At 39.5% G+C, this 16,122-nt stretch overlaps 1 protein-coding gene across 5 annotated transcripts in view; it reads right to left on the bottom strand.

The window, feature by feature from the left end:
• ADCY8 (adenylate cyclase 8) overlaps window positions 1-16,122 on the bottom strand; it is a 257,131-nt gene that overhangs the window by 25,969 nt on the left and 215,040 nt on the right. For all 5 annotated transcript variants that reach the window (XM_002807642.7, XM_035277484.3, XM_035277486.3 and 2 more), the window contains 2 exons: window positions 7,601-7,679; window positions 175-333 (listed from right to left, as the gene is read on the bottom strand). In XM_002807642.7, the coding sequence (XP_002807688.4) occupies window positions 175-333; window positions 7,601-7,679 (238 nt within the window). The remainder of the gene's footprint in view (window positions 1-174; window positions 334-7,600; window positions 7,680-16,122) is intronic.

Here is a 16,122-nt window from a genome sequence, read left to right as displayed (position 1 = left end):
GATGTTCCTGAGGTTGGTAGGCCATGTGTAAATTTCATAGTGCTAGGTTTCTCCTTTCTCATTCATTCATTCTCACATGATGACAGTGAAATTTCCCAGAGCTTGGAATCAATGTGAACAACTGCACGTCACCCACCACTACCCTTTCTCACTGGCTAGAACAGCCTTGCTTACCTCATTGTCTCGGTCTTTCTCTAGGAAATGGCGGGCCACGTGGCTGGGTAAGATATTCCGGAGCATGTTCTCATTGTGTTCCCTCAGCTCCTTCATCTCATTGATCTCCTCTTTGGCCTGCACTCGCCAAAGGAAGTCCAAGCGGGCCGTGTACTCCAGCTGCAGTTCATGTGAGAGAAACAGAAGAACCAGGTAAACTTCTGAGGTGTAGGCTTCAGGTGCACACAACTGGGAGGCAGGAAAGCCTTCTCTGGAACTCTTTGCAAATGAAATAGAGCCTCATCTGAATATTTTGGGAGTCATTTTGTTGGAAGTCAAGGGATCAGAGAATGATTAGATTTCACAGAGGTGTGTGCCTGCCCTTCAAAGCATTATTGCCCCTGTGATTTCATATTTGTTTGTGTGATTACCTGATAATGTTTGTGTCCTCTACTAGACTGTAGGTGTTGTATGGTGTATTAGTCCGTTCTTGTGCTACTAATAAAAACCCAAGACTGGGTAATTTATAAAGGAAAGAGGTTTAATAGACTTACAGTTCCACAAGGCTGGGAGGCCTCACAATCATGGTGGAAGATGAAGGAAGAGCAAAGGAACCTCTTATGTGGCAGCAGGCAAGAGAGCTTGTGCAGGGGAACTCCCGTTTATAAAACCATAAGACCTCATGAAACTTGTTCATTACCATGAGAACAGTATGGGGGAAACTGCCTCCATAATTCAGTTATCTCTACCTGGCACCACCCTTGACGTGGGAATTATTATTATTATTATTATTATTAATTTTTGACGTGGGAATTATTACAATTCAGGGCGAGTTTTGGGTGGGGACACAGCCAAATCATATTATATGGTCAGAGGTGCTTCTATCTGTTTGACTTTACATCCTTGCTGTTACTGACTGAATGTCTGTGTCCCTCTCAAATTCATATATTGGAGCCCTAACACCCAGTGTGATGGCATTTAGAGATGGAACCTTTGGGATGTAATTAGGGTAGAGGATGTCATACTGATGTGTCCCCCAGGATGAGAATACTGCCCTTATAGGAAGAGACATGAAAGTACTTGCTCCTTCTCTCTCCACGTGCACACACTAAGAAAAGGCCAGGTAGGGACACAGCAAGTAGGCAGCCAGTTATTTGCAAGCCAGAAAGAGAGACCTCATCAGAAAGCACATCCTTCCAGACCTTGACCTTGGACTTCTCAGCTTCCAGGACCAGGAAAAGATAGATTTCTGTTGTTTAATACACTCAGTCTATGGTATTTTGTTATGTTGGACAGCCGGAGATACACTAATACACTTACCATGTAGTAACATGTCTAGCACAGGGTAGGCACTTAATCAATATTTGTTGGCTCAATAAATAAGTTATCATAATAAAACCAGCTAACACACAGCGCTTATTGTATACCAGGAACAGTTCTAAACAATATACATATATTAAATCCTTTAATCCATACAGCAGCCCTAATACAAAGGTACTATTATCATTTCTTATTTTGCAGATAAGAAAATCAAAGCAAACATGATTAAGTAACTTGACTAAGATCACACATGAGTTAGTGAAAGCCAGGATTTGAACTTGATTCAAAAATCAGAATATAGAATCTGAGTTCTTAACCACTAGGAAATATAGAAGAAATGAATGAACTCATTAAGAAGGATTACTGATTTAGTTGCTAGACAGATATAGCTTAGAGTTCTAGTTCTACGTTTATACACTGTAACCCTGGGCTACTTATTTGATCTCAGTTTCCTCCTCTCTGAAATTGAGGTGAACATCAGTGGCCATGCAGGGGCGAAACAGGCATTATAGGAAGTTATAGATATAGCACATGGCATATAGTAGGCTCTCAATACACATTGGATTCCTCTTGTTCTAGCCTCTCCTCTCATGGGAAGGTGCACAGTGTCTTTTCCAAAGGATCTCACAGCCCATTTTTACCACAGTTCTGGGTATGTCATTATTTCAGTCTTCAACTATTGAAGTGAACCATATGCTGCCCTGGTAAACACGTGGCTAGCTGCCCTGACTTCAAGGGCTTAGACAGTTCAGATAGTTTCTTTTCTATTTAAAAAAATTTTAAAGTCTCAGTGGATGGCAAAAGTATGGAAAGACCATATGCACAAGGTTATCCATTCAGCAGAATTGTTAATAACAAAGTCTGGGAACAAACCAAATGTTCATTTCATTGGCTGAATAAACTTTAGTACAGAAATATCATTGCACATAATGCAGCTCCTAAAGAGAAATGAAGACTGTATCTCTATACTTGAGGACCTGGTCTCCCAGGGGAGAAAAGTATATACAGTTACGCTATCATTTTTCTAAGAAATATTGATCTCTCTTTCCACATACATGCACACACACACATTTACTTATTAAAACATTAAATTATAAACCATTTTACATTTTATAATGGTTTTTACATTTTATAAGATGGTTTATATTTTAATCTATGAAATGACAAAGAAAGGGAATGGGGTGGGAAAACAGGGATAGAATTTAAAAATCTTCAATTATGTCATGTTTTAAGTAAACAACTTTAGAATCATTACAATATTTTACTTAATTATAAAAACGAATATATTCTCCAAAAATTCTGTAAAAACAACCAACCAAATAGACAAACAAATAAATGAGCCTACACAGAGAGAAACTATATCAGATGTCCTTTTGCTCAATAATTTGATGACATACTCCCAGAGGGAAATACCCTATGGATAAAAAGAGCTCCACAAGAATGTCAAAACTGTTTACAATATTGTAGGTGATAACGTTTGTAGTATTTACTTAGAGTATTTTAGTGAATCACAAGATAGAGTAAATGAGTAATTGTGATGGTGTCGTTAAAACTGGAATTTTGGGGAAGAGAATGGGAGCTGCAGATATAAGATTGATGAAGTTAAGTCAAAAGCTTGTGGCCCTCATTATGAAATGGAAGTATCACACTGTGAACTCATGATGTATAGATTTTCTAACTCTGCCCGCTGAAATCAGGTTCTAGAAACAATGAAAACTTAGCAGCAGTGATAACTCCCAGTATCCAGATTGTGGTTTCTAAATATCAATTCCTACAAAAAAAAATTCCCATTCTTTTCAGAGGTGGCCAAATTTTGGGTACCTTTAATTACATCTTATTTTAAGTAAATGACTTTAGAATCATGGTACACTATTGGAAGATTGTTTAATATGAGAAACCAGGAGTCTATCAGAGACTACCAGGGTTATGTCAAAATGATGCAAAAGCCAACTTGAATGAACTCCCACTAGTCAAAGATTTGACAGGTTCAGCTTAATAAGAATAATAATGATTGCAATGAATTGAAACACAGAAAATATGGTAAAATGCATTAATTCAAAATGGCACTTAAAAACCAGAACCTCATTGGTCACCTCTGAATGATGCTAGGGAAAAATCTTATGGGGAAACTTACAGAAAACACACTTACAGGGAAAAATATTCAGTATTTATTTTGCTTTATGAATCGTACTTCCAGGTAACAAATAGGAGATGGCTCCCTTTAATAATATATTCCAGTTAATAAATTATGGAGGACTGATAGGAGGATTAACATATCACTGTATAAAATAAGTGAATATAGGACATTATCATAAGTAGCTGTTAACATCACAAAAAAAGACAAGGAGACGTTATGTACCCCCTAATTGTAGTCTATAAAACCAATTAAATGTTTTGGAGAAATCACTGAACCTGAATCTCACCAAGCTTCTAGACATAAATACAGTACAAAAAAAAAAAAAAAACCCACAAAACAAAAACAAAGGACAGAGGAATTGCTTAAATTCCTTAGAGAATACAATCAATAAACTGCAAGAAATGATAGTTCTGGAAGGTTGAGTCTCTCAAGGTCACCCATTCTCAAAGTGGAATTGCTAGGACTCAAGCACAAATGTTTGGTTCCAAGGCTTGAGTCTTTTCTGCTGAGCCACACAATCTTAGGGACCTGCCTTTATCACACCCGGAAGTGACTGGAGACAGGACCTCATTAGTCTCTTTCTCTTTGTGGAGGCATGCCTTCCTCTGCTAGAAACGCAGATACTCAGGCAAAGCCCAAATCTCCGGGGCTGCCAGTGAATCAGGCACCAGGTGGGAGGCACCCAATTGTTTGCTCTCTCTGTTCGACATTGAGAACGTTCACCTGCCTCAGAGGAGGAAGTGTTTGGCATATCATATCCACATACATGCAAGATGAAAATTCCCAATTATTCAGTTACATAACCACCTCGGTCCCTCTGGAGATGTATAATTACACATGCTCCCACCGGATGCTTCTGCGTACCAGGCATCAATGGGCATTATTCAGCCCTATTAAAAATAGAAAGCCTCTGAGTCACAAAAGGAAACAGGTGGAAGCAGGGCGCAAGCCCAGGAGTGGGCAGGCTTGATTGGGGATTAACAGGATACCGAAGGGTGCTATAGATAGAAGACACCTGAAGTGATACAACCCTGCAGAAGCCGCTTCTATCACAGGGAGGCAGAGGCACGTGGAGGAAACAGAATGCAGCTAGGAGTTCGAGCATTTGGATTCCCATTCCAGTCTGGCGTTTCTTACAAGCTTTGTGACCTCGGGGGCTTGAATCTCTGCTCCTGTCTTAGGACCAGATGGCTAACAATGCCTGCCTTGTTTGTGTCATCAGCTTATTTTTAAGGTAAAATATTAACAGCTAAAAATTTTGAAAATTTATTACGTGTATGAATCACTGGGATAAGTGTATTACAATTCTCATATACCACTCTAACAACCTGATGAAGTAGAACCTGTTATTATCAGGCCCATTTTACAGGAAAGGAAACTGAAAATCAGAAAGGTAAGTAAATTGCTGAAGGTCATATAGGTACTGAGTGGCAAAGTTCGGGTTTGAATACTATCTGCCCAATTCCAAAGCCTGTACTTGTAATTGTTATAGTTATGGGATACGGGTATATAATTTCAAAACCCTTTGAAAGTTAAAAATAAAAGGGAATAAATATCAGATGTAACCTAATGCCAGTCACTCAGACCCTCAACACTTACATACCTTTACCTTACATATAATCTTAATGCCAGTCACTCAGACCTTTACTGAACACTTACATACCTGTACCTTACATATAATCTTAATGCCAGTCACTCAGACCCTCACTGAACACTTACATACCTGTACCTTACATATAATCTTAATGCCAGTCACTCAGACCCTCACTGAACACTTACATACCCGTACCTTACATATAATCTTAATGCCAGTCACTCAGACCCTCACTGAACACTTACATACCCGTACCTTACATATAATCTGAATACTATTAGGTTATCTGCTTTCCCAGGACAAATGGAGCACAGGATAAATCAAATCTGCATGTTTTTAGGGTACCATTTGAGCAAGGGGGCACTGACAGGGCATAAAGTAATTCTCTATGGTGACAAAAGAGCCAGAATCATTCTTCTTCTTATGGAACAACGACCCTCACCCAGAACTTGCTCTCAGCTGTTTCTGGGGATTTCTCACTTGTCAATTAGAAACCTATGTAATTGAGTGAGCATATGTTTTTCTGTAGAATGATGACCTTGTGGGAATCTGCCTTCGTAGTTCTCAAATGGATTGTCATTTGTATGTCAAACTAAGGCATTCTCCCTGTAAATGAAAGCCATCAAGTAGTGGAAGACAAGACACCAGTCCTCATAGATAGCTGCAAAGACCTAAATACAGGAATTCTAGAAATGGCTAGACTCTGACATTTGCCTTAGTGTTTCATCATAAATTCAGCCAAAATGGGAAAACAAGTCAAAGCATACTGCAGGATGGAGTGCCCTGTGTCGCTGTGTTTGTATGCAGACGGTGTCTTTGTTCTGCTCTGATCAGCCTAGTGAAGTAGAAAGAGTAGTGTTCTCACATAACACCCTAACAACTCAGTGAAGTAGAATTTTTTATTATCATGCCCATTTTACAGGTGAGGAAACTGAAAATCAGAAAGTAAGTTGCTGAAGGTCACATAGCTGCTAAGTGGCAGAGCTGGGGTTTGAATATTAGCATTTGGATTGAAGACAGATGAAGATTTGAATTCTAGTCCTCCTACTTACTAGCTGAATAGCCTTCCTTTTGTCATCCATAAAACAAGAGTAATAATAACTTCCATTCCAGGTTGTTGATAGGATTAAATGAGAAGAGAAAAACTACTAGGCACATAGTAAGAACTCAATAAATATTAATTATTTCCTCATTTCCTTCAGTTGCCAAGTTTTAATTTTACTGATATATTTTTTTCTTGACTACACTGTAAAATCCCCTTTATGACAAATGACTTTATACATGTTATCTCTGTGTTCTTGGGGTTTGGGGCTGTTTCATCCCTGTTTTCCCAGGGTTCGTTACCTCAGTTTCCATGGTGATTTCCCAGCGATGTGTTTCTATTTCTGCTCTGGCTGACAGTCCTCTTGCTGTGCTTTCCTCCTTTTCTGGTTATGGTTTTTTGAAGTATACACAGACCACAGAAAGATAGACCAAGGTCCAGAGAAAGGTGGTGAGGGAGGCAAGGCCTGATTTCTACCAGTGGGTAAAAATCCCCCCAAGTAATGAACGTTCGTGGATTGGAGTCCACCTGAAGAAGTCCTGGTCTTTGAGAGTCCTGCCAAGATGCTCCCATGAAGAATAATTTTCTTTCTCAAAGTCCCTAGCCACGTCTGATCCACATATAACATGTTTGCATTATTTGGGGTCAGCTCTACTCCAGAAGCCTGGACCATGACTGGGGTTTTGCACAGTTCTGCCCATAGCGTCCACTCCAGATTCTGGCAAAGGGTAGGGGCTCACGGAAAATGGAACCCGTATGGCAGGCATTTTATCTGATTAGGGCAGATCTGTAATGCAGTCTTTTCTATAAACAATGCAAGGCAGCACACAAAGTTCTACTCACAATAATCTCAAATCTTTCCTCAAGACAGCCCTACTTAGGTATTGCTAATTGATTTTAGAGTTGAAGAAGCTGAGGCTCACGGAGATAAGTAACTTGCCCAAGATCACACACTGCTGAGAGTGAGAACTGTGATGAGAATCCAGGCTCAGCTGAACCTAAATGTTTACCTAATAGCACACAACTTTTGTAGTAATAATTTTTTCGAGGCAACAATTTTATTGGGAAGGTTCCCAGTTTGTCTTAGGCAGAAATCGATAGCTGTTTCACTAGGACAATTTTTTGAAAGAGATGTATCCAAAGGTCATTAAAACCGATTGTTCACCAGATCATCTTTTCCAGCTTTGTTTTTCATTAGGTGGTCTTTATTAGGAATTGAATCATTAAGAATCACAACTTGCCGCAGGCAGCTAAAAGTTATTTGCTGTAAAGAGCAGCAGAGGCTTTTCAGGTCAGTTTTATGGCAACAAGAAATATCAGATAATAGAGCAGTCAGAGCAAAATGTTAGATTACCTGCTGTCCATGGTAGAACACAGCCAGAAGGAACATGGCCATCAGCAGCAGCGAGGCCTCCTTGGTCCCCAGGAAATCTCTGTTGGAAGAAGAAAGGCACTAATTACCATCAGGGGGCCTTCAAGGAGACCCATGAGAAACCCGAAGTTCAGAAAGGAGTGGTATAAAAAGAAAAAAAACACACATCTTTTTAGCACCTATTTTTGTGATAGTGGCTGCTCTAAGGGTTTGCACATTGGCTAATTCAGAAATCAGTTGACCCCCGAGGGTATGAGGTGACCCAGAACACAGATGGTGAAAGAGATTCTAGAGTCTAGCATCTAGATGGTACACTCACATTAGTAATGTCTTCTATGGGCAGAATATGTTATATAGATTTTAAATAGCCTTTATACTTTCCTATCACAAAATCCATGTGAAGGCGAGCATCTTTCCTCCCCACGTTTTTAGATATTATTCTGTTTAAGAGACCGGGATGTAATGTTTGCTATGTGGCAATCTTAATCCTAAGTGCTTTCATGCTTAAATCCATATGTTAATTCTATGAGTTGAACACTTTTAATTCTTGTATCAGTTTTCTTCCTTATATCAGTTCTATAAGTTGGGGACTATTGTTACCCCAATTTAAATTCTTATATCTTTTGATAAAGCCTTTGTTTCTTTTGTGCCCTTTCTTCTGGGAGTAAACCCCAGCTCTCAATGCCCAGTGCTTGTGGGGGCACAGGCTGGAGTGCTTCTGTCCTGAGCTGTCCTGGGTTCTCTAGGAGACCACACAGAAAGGCAGCTGATGATGGTCAGTGGTAAGCGTACACTTGAACACTGACGTGACTTTCATACTTCAGAGGAATTCAGAAGGCTGCCAAGGAAGCTGCCACTTGACTCAGAATGCTTTTTTTTTTTCATTTTGGCCTGGTGTGAGGCTTTCCTCAGGACAAGCTGGGCCAGGAGGCAAAGGGTGGGGGGAAGCAACGTTGGACTTGGAAATAAACTGTCCCCTTGATGGCTTTCACTGGCTAATGAAGACCCAAAATGAAGATGTTAAAGTACAGCTATCTCCATGGATGTCAGGACTTGCCTTACATCCCCTGGTGCCCTATTTCCCCCAGGTTTCTCTGTCTCAGGTAATGCCCCTTCATCTATTCACCCAGGTGCTTCAGCCAAAAGCCAAAACAAAACTAGGAGTCAGTTCTCATCACGCCAGTCCCATTCAGCCTGTAGCTAAATCCTGCACTCTCTACCACCAAAATAGATCCCCAGTCCATTCGCTTCTCCCCATGTCCCCCTCCACCACCAGAGTACAGCCACTGTGATCTCCAACAGCCTCCCAGCATTAGTCTCCAGTTTATTTTGTACATGGTTGCCAGAAAATTTTTTACTACTAAAACCAGATCATGCTACTCCTTTGTTTAATCCCCTCCCAACCACAAGTACCGATGTACCTGGAACTCACTCAGAAGTACCTGTGGTGTGGCTTAAGGATACAATGGGGTAATCACAGACTAGATGCAGTGTCTAGAGTGAGAAGTAGAATATGTAGCAAGGTACTCTACCAGGGCAATCTCAAGCTTTCCCTTTTCTGTTCTTGCTGGAGACCAGCAGGAACATCCCAGGGCTTGGGAAAGTGGGGGCTTGAAGCCAGCTGCTAAGACAAGCTTTGCATCTAGCTTTATGCTAAAAGAACTTCCTAGCTTATACTGGGCCAGGCAAAGTCCAACTTCTCAGGATAGGACAGGGACTTAGGAGTGGAAATGTAGGTTCTTAGGGAGGTATTATGCATATGAGGATTAGGAGAACCAAATAACTCTGTGAGCTGGGACAAGAGTCAAATCTGTGACCATCTTGGAGAAAAGATGCTAACAATAGATGATACTAATTATTGTGCTTCTATAGCCCCAGAGAAGCACATAATTATTGAGCATCTACTGTGTGCCTGGCACAGTATTCTGGGATATAGAGATGAAGAAGGTACATTGTCTTTGTCCTCAAAACATTAAGAGAAATAATCAAATACACAGATTATTTTATAATATGATACACTCCATGGAAAGGATACATTCTTGTTGCCATAGGAATACATGGGAGGAGAAAGCAACCCAGGTTGGGTTTTCAGGGAAGGCTGAAGAGCTGAATCCTAAAAGAGGATAAGACTTCACAAGGAAAAGGTAGGATGGATTCTCTAGGTACAGGGTATCTATTTGCTTAGCTAGTTGGTTTTTAGGTCTCTAGTATGGGGATTAAAAAGTAAATGCCATATGTCATGTTCAAAGCCACATGTAGACTCAGGAGGAGAGTGATGACAGAGCTGTCCACTGTGAGTGCTGAAGTGAAGAGGGCTGGACTGTGAGCCACACATTGTCACCCTGCATTTTAGGGCTGAGGCGCCATCAATTCCATCCATCCATCTATCTATCTATCCTTCCTTCCTTCCTGCCTTCCTGCCTGCCTTCCTTCCTTCCTTCCTTCCTTCCTTCCTTCCTTCCTTCCTTCCTTCCTTCCTTCCTTCCTTCCTTCCTCCATCCTTCGTTCCTTCCATCCTTTGTTCCATCCTTCCAGCCATCCACAGTCACCATCAGGCTTATTTTGAGGACATAGGCACATTCTAGTACCATCCTTTTATTCTTTCATGTCACTTAATTCTCTGCCCCTGAAGTTTGTGGACTACTGAAAAAAGATTAAAGACATGAGCTTTAGACTCATGAAGATCCATGTTCCAATATCAGCTTTTCTACTGACCAGTTATTTGACCTTGGAAAAGTCATTTAACATGTCTGGGCCTCAGTTGAATGTATCTAATAGTGTTTAGCTCTATAATTGTGAGGATTAAATGAGTCAATCATGGTAATGTACTTGACACAGTGTCTGGTCCACATTTTCCCCTTGCCACCCTGTGAAGCACCTGGCACGTAATCTTGCTTATGGTGGTGGAGCTTTAAGAAGTCACTTGTTCACAATGCTTAGTTTGAATGAGCATGTCCTAAGTTGAGCTCCTCCTCGTTACTTCCTCCCAAACCCCTGCTCTGCCTGTCATTTTGGATATACTTTTCTTTGCCATACAGAAGACTTTTTTAAGCCAAGAAATTTATCATTTGAAACACATTTTTAAGAGAAAACACAAATACCTCTTGAATTATTTTGAAAGCAGTGATTGACCAAAAATAGAAAGATGACTAGACAAAACTCAGAATAAAAAGTAAAAGAAAATTATGAACAATCTTTGAGTCATTCCATATATTTCAGATGGGAAAAAATAGCCTAAGCAGAGACTACAGAATATGCACTGTAAGTCAGCCAGGCTAAGGAGCATCCCAAAAGAATTGTGGTTTGAAATTAGAAAGTTTTTTTTTTTTTTTTTGGTAGTTTCAATGATTTCTTAAAGAACTTCCAAAGAGTGCCAATGGCTGAAATCTGTACTGTATTATATGTGTTGCTTGATATTGGTTATCAGGGACCTAAAATCAAGAACATTTTGAACTAATTTATTTGTATTAATAAAATCACTGAGTTAATACTACCATCTCTTTATGCTAACAGAAAGGAACATTCTTAAGTGAAAACTCATGTCGCATAATGTAATTTTCAGAGCAATAACAATCTTTAGAGGTCCTCTTATCTGATGTATCATAAAAATTAATATTTGAGTGTTATTCATTACATAAATATATTTATGCTAATTATAGTGAATTTGGAAACTAATGCAAATGCACAAATAACAAAATAAAAATTGGCCTTAAGCCTACCACACAGGGAAGACAATGGTTGAAGTTTTGGAGTCAACTAAATGTCATTTCCTTTTACCTCATGCAAAAAAGTATGTTTCCAAATTTAGAATTGCACAGCTCTCATATTGTTTTGTAAGCTACTTCAGACTTAGTAAAAATTATGAAAACAATTTCAAGTAATTAAGTACCTTACAATGTGCACTTGGCAATTTTATTCTACTCCATATTATGTGTACCACAGATAATGTAATATCCCTTGAAGCCTTTTATTTTACAGGTAGGAGACCGAGATCCACAGAGGTGTAGTCATTTTCCCAAGGTCACACAGCTCTTTTGTTTCAGAGCCAGGATGAGAACTCATGTCTTAGGCACCAAATTCAGCATGTTCAGGACATCAATCCCGAATTTTTAGTTTAGTTATTAGTTGCCACTTGCTTCTATGACAGCCACAATAAGCCATTCAGCTTGAATTTATCTTTTATTCTGTTGTCATAATGACTGTACTTGTTAAGTGCTAATTTTATGCCATACTCTATAAGCACTTTACATAATGATCATATCAACAATCAAGATGCTGAAAAAACCCCAAGACTCAGATGTTAAATCATTTAACTTAACTAGCTAGTGAACGGTGAAGACCAGCTATCAGCACAGATCTGAGTGATATTTTTCAGTAGGTACAAAGCCCTCTTCTATGTAGCTACTTATAATTGTTTGCCCTTAAGCTCCTAAAGGATAAAAGCAATGCCTTATTAATCCATGAATCTGCAGGGCCGAGTAAAAGCCCACAGAAAACAATATAATGTGTTTTGATGGATACATGGATGCATTCATGAAGGCCATGTGATGTTGGACAAATGCTATTCGACTTTGACCCACACGTGGATTATTTCCCGGTTGTTCATTCCTCCTAACAACCCTGCTCTTTCACGTGGACAAATGCAATAGCTAAACTGGTTCCATAATATACGGCCCACTATGAAATGAAAATACAGGGACTTGTTGAAATTTTAATTTTTGAAAGAGAATTTCAAGATGGTGAAAGGAGAGCATTAAACAAAGCAAGGCCCTTCTGAGTGCAGGGCCCTATGTGGATGAACAAGCCACGTGTGGATGAAGCTGGCCATTGCAGTTGCCTCCCAAACAAGTCTTTCTGCATCCATTCTTGTCCCCTTCTAGTCCTTCAGTTGTAGCAGACAATGTTCTTTTGAAATACCCCAACTTATTGTTGCTTAAAAATCCTTTAGTGCATCCCAAACTTTCTTGATTTTTTTACATTTTGTTTTTAATTGACGTGTAATAATTGTACATATTTATGGGGCACAGAGTGATATTTCTTTTTCTTTTTCTTTTTTTAGATGGAGTCTTGCTCTGTCACCCAGGCTGGAGTACAGTGGCACCATCTTGGCTCACTGCAACCTCCACCTCCTAGGTTCAAGCAATTCTCCTGCTTCAGCCTCCTAAGTAGCTGGGATTACAGGTGTGTGTCACCATGCCCAGCTAATTTTTGTATTTTTAGTAGAGACGGGGTTTCACCATGTTGGTCAGGCTGTTCTCGAACTCCTGACCTTGTGATCCACCTGCCTCAACCTCCCAAGGTGCTGGGATTATAGGTGTGAGTCACCATACCAGGTAGAGGGATATTTCAATACATGTATACTATGTGTAATGATAAAAGCAGGTTAATAGCATATTCACTATCTCAAATATTTATCATTTCTTTGTGTTGTGAATATGCAAAATCCTCTCTTCCAACTACTTAAAAATATTCAGTAAATTACTGTCAATTATAGTCACCTTGCAATGCTGTAGACCACTAAACATTCCTCTCATCTAGTTGGATTTTGTTATCTATTAACCCACTCCTCTCTGTAGGAAGGACTGATGTGTTATGTAACACTGAAATATTGCAGGTATCTGTTTTCATGATTGGGTAGAAAGAGCTGCATCACTTATCTTAATTCTACTTTTGTGGCACTGAGTTTGGAAATGTAGCATTTGCCTTGAAAGGCTGAAGATGATGAGTGGAAGTATTCCCAAGTTCAAGTGTACTGTGCCCTATGATTTGTATTCATATTTTGTATTGTGTAACTGAGACCAATGAGGTGCACTTGGCCCAAGTGGAGTGTTTCCATCATAAACCTGGAAAAGTTCCTGTTTTAGGGAAGGACCTGGAAAAGATCAGTTCTGCTTTTAAAAAGTCTAATGTGTCTTTATGCAGACATTCTTTTCTGTAACAGTATGGTCACTGATGATGCACTTGAGGATGGAATCGTGAATCATCCTTAAAAATGTGGCTAACCTCTTTACTCTGTCCTGCCTATACTAACCTACTTTTTAGTTTTTAATTGAGCAGACTTATTGACTTACCCTGGTGTGGTCTGTGCCAGTTCTTTCTGTCTCTCTGCCTCATAATTGATCAGTCAGCATAGTGGCCATGCAGGCGGTCATCCTGAGACATTAAAGAGACTCAGCTACATAGACCGAAGTTATCCTGGAGGAATCCTTCCCCAGCATCTTTCAGCCACAGTTCTGGGCATGGCAATGAAGTTGGAGACCTCTTAGGGCTATTTTCACTTTGATAAATATTCTCATATAAACACGAGAGAAGAACTAGAAGTGGTTCAGTGAAAAATCCATTGAACATGGTTGCCATAAAGACTAATATTCCAGAGTTGGCTTTATCATTTACTAGCAGTTCATAGTTTCCCTATAATTAAAAAGAGACCGACTCTTCCTACTTGTAAAAAGAGGAAGATGGCACTCACATCAAAAGGTTATTAAGATGTTTAAATGAGAATATAAATTAGAAAGGGACATGTGAACTATGTAGTATTGTATATATATGAGAGAAAATTGCTGTAAGGCAACTACCATCAGTCTTGACAATTCTGGTTGTTTATGAAGATTGTGTGGACCAATGAACCTTTCCAATGTAAGAAATGAATGAGGATCAAACCAATAACCACTTAGGTCACAAAAATTCTTTTCCCTGTTTTATGGTTTCTAAATTTTGCCAGTGTCAATATTCTTTAATTCCCTCCAAATGCTTTTAGAAAAGTGTTTTTTCTATATATTATCTATTCTCACTCATTTTCATTTCTGAGAGCCTCATCTGGTAATATATTTTATGTCTGAAACACCTTCAACATCTAACTAACACTATTGGTATAGTCTTACAAGGATTATTTTGGTAACCATGGCTTATCTGTAGCCTGGAGACCTCTGAGAAGCCCTACTCATGCTATTTAGCTTCCAAATACAAGAAAGTGGAAAGACGAGTGTCGTGAAATAAAGCTGTGGGTGTGGGTGTGGTGGGATGGGGTGGGGGGCAGCTAGATACCAAAACAAAAGGCAGAGGTGGTATTCGTTGGTTCTATAAGCACCTTCTTTGTAACAACAGGTGCACAGTAGTTCTTAAGAGATTTTTTTTGAATTAAAATATATGTTCTTGATGTTCTTCTGGAAGCAGAGTAGTATGAATACTATTGATACAGAAGTCAAGAGGAATTATTTAGGTAGATAGTGAGGGTATGAAAGTCCTCATTAAGGTTTTCCTTTTAATGAAAAGCAGCTCCAAGTTATTGTCCTTTCTAACAAGGGCAGCCTATAAAATCCAGCTGCAGACACAGATGCCGGCAACTTGTGTCAATCATGTTCCAGATGGTGGCTCCATCTTCCCATCTCTTTGTCATCCACATGTACAGTAAGAAGCAGACAAGATGGCGCTGGTCAAATGGAAAGCCCATTTGCATAATAAGATTAGGGTGGGGTGGCCAGCCTTCCTATGCTCTATGTAAACATCATAACTGACCCCCAAAAGGACATTCTATATCTAGGCAAGTACATCACACTTGTGGGAATTGCTATATTAATCTATTTGCCGAGAGACAATATACTGTACCACCTTCTAACTGGAATATCAGACAGACTTTTTCATTGCTGTAGTATTTTGCTTAATTATTATCCTTACAGAAGGGATAATAGTTACCAACAAAAAGGAAACATGAAAGTTTCACTATCACTGAGTCTGCTAGAACTTCTTATTGGGTTTGGTAATATGTCATACCCTGGCTGTGCAAAGAAGGTTATAAGGAAATAGATTTTATGTAAGAAAGGATCTTGTAAGATAAATACTTGTCCTAAAAAGAATAGTTGGTTTTTTAAAAAGAAGGAGGTTTAGGACAAGTTGGAATGTTCAAGCATGTCTTAGTAGTCTGTGGTAGTCAAGAAAGGATTAATAATTGCAGGAAAGATTTAGCCAAGGTTAACATTAAAGTCAGTCTAGTCGCCCAAATCCAATGTCATTTATCCTAAAAGAACTGTTACTTCTATATTAATATTTCAGCAACATCTGGTGGAGGGACACCAGTGTTACAACCCATTGGAATGGTGACAGCAATCAAACTCCAAATGGTGCTGCAGACAGAACCATGTACAAGCATCTGTTTCTTCCAGGGACCCTTACATTGCCCTCAGGAGGAACCCTAGCTGCTGTTCTTCACACAACACCCCTTTTCAACAGGAAGTAGCCAGAAAGAGTAATCACCCAATACCCCAACAGCGGTTAGGGTTACCAAGAGGGGGATGATACAGGAGTTAAGAAGAAATTACTTAGGCAGATAGTGAGGGTATGGAAGTCTTCAGTAAGCCTTTTCTTTGAATGAAAAACAGCCCCAAATCATTTTCCTTTCTAATAAAGCAATGCCTGTAAAATCAAGCTGCAGACATAGATGCTGATGTTGCAATCATGTTCAAGATAGTGGCTCCATCTTCCCGTTTCTTTGTCAGCTATGTGGACAG

The sequence above is a fragment of the Callithrix jacchus genome, chromosome 16 (assembly GCF_049354715.1).
Source record: "Callithrix jacchus isolate 240 chromosome 16, calJac240_pri, whole genome shotgun sequence".
Lineage (NCBI taxonomy): Eukaryota > Metazoa > Chordata > Mammalia > Primates > Cebidae > Callithrix > Callithrix jacchus.
The sequence above is the reverse complement of the archived record's forward strand: the minus strand, read 5'-3'. Positions and strand labels throughout refer to the sequence as shown.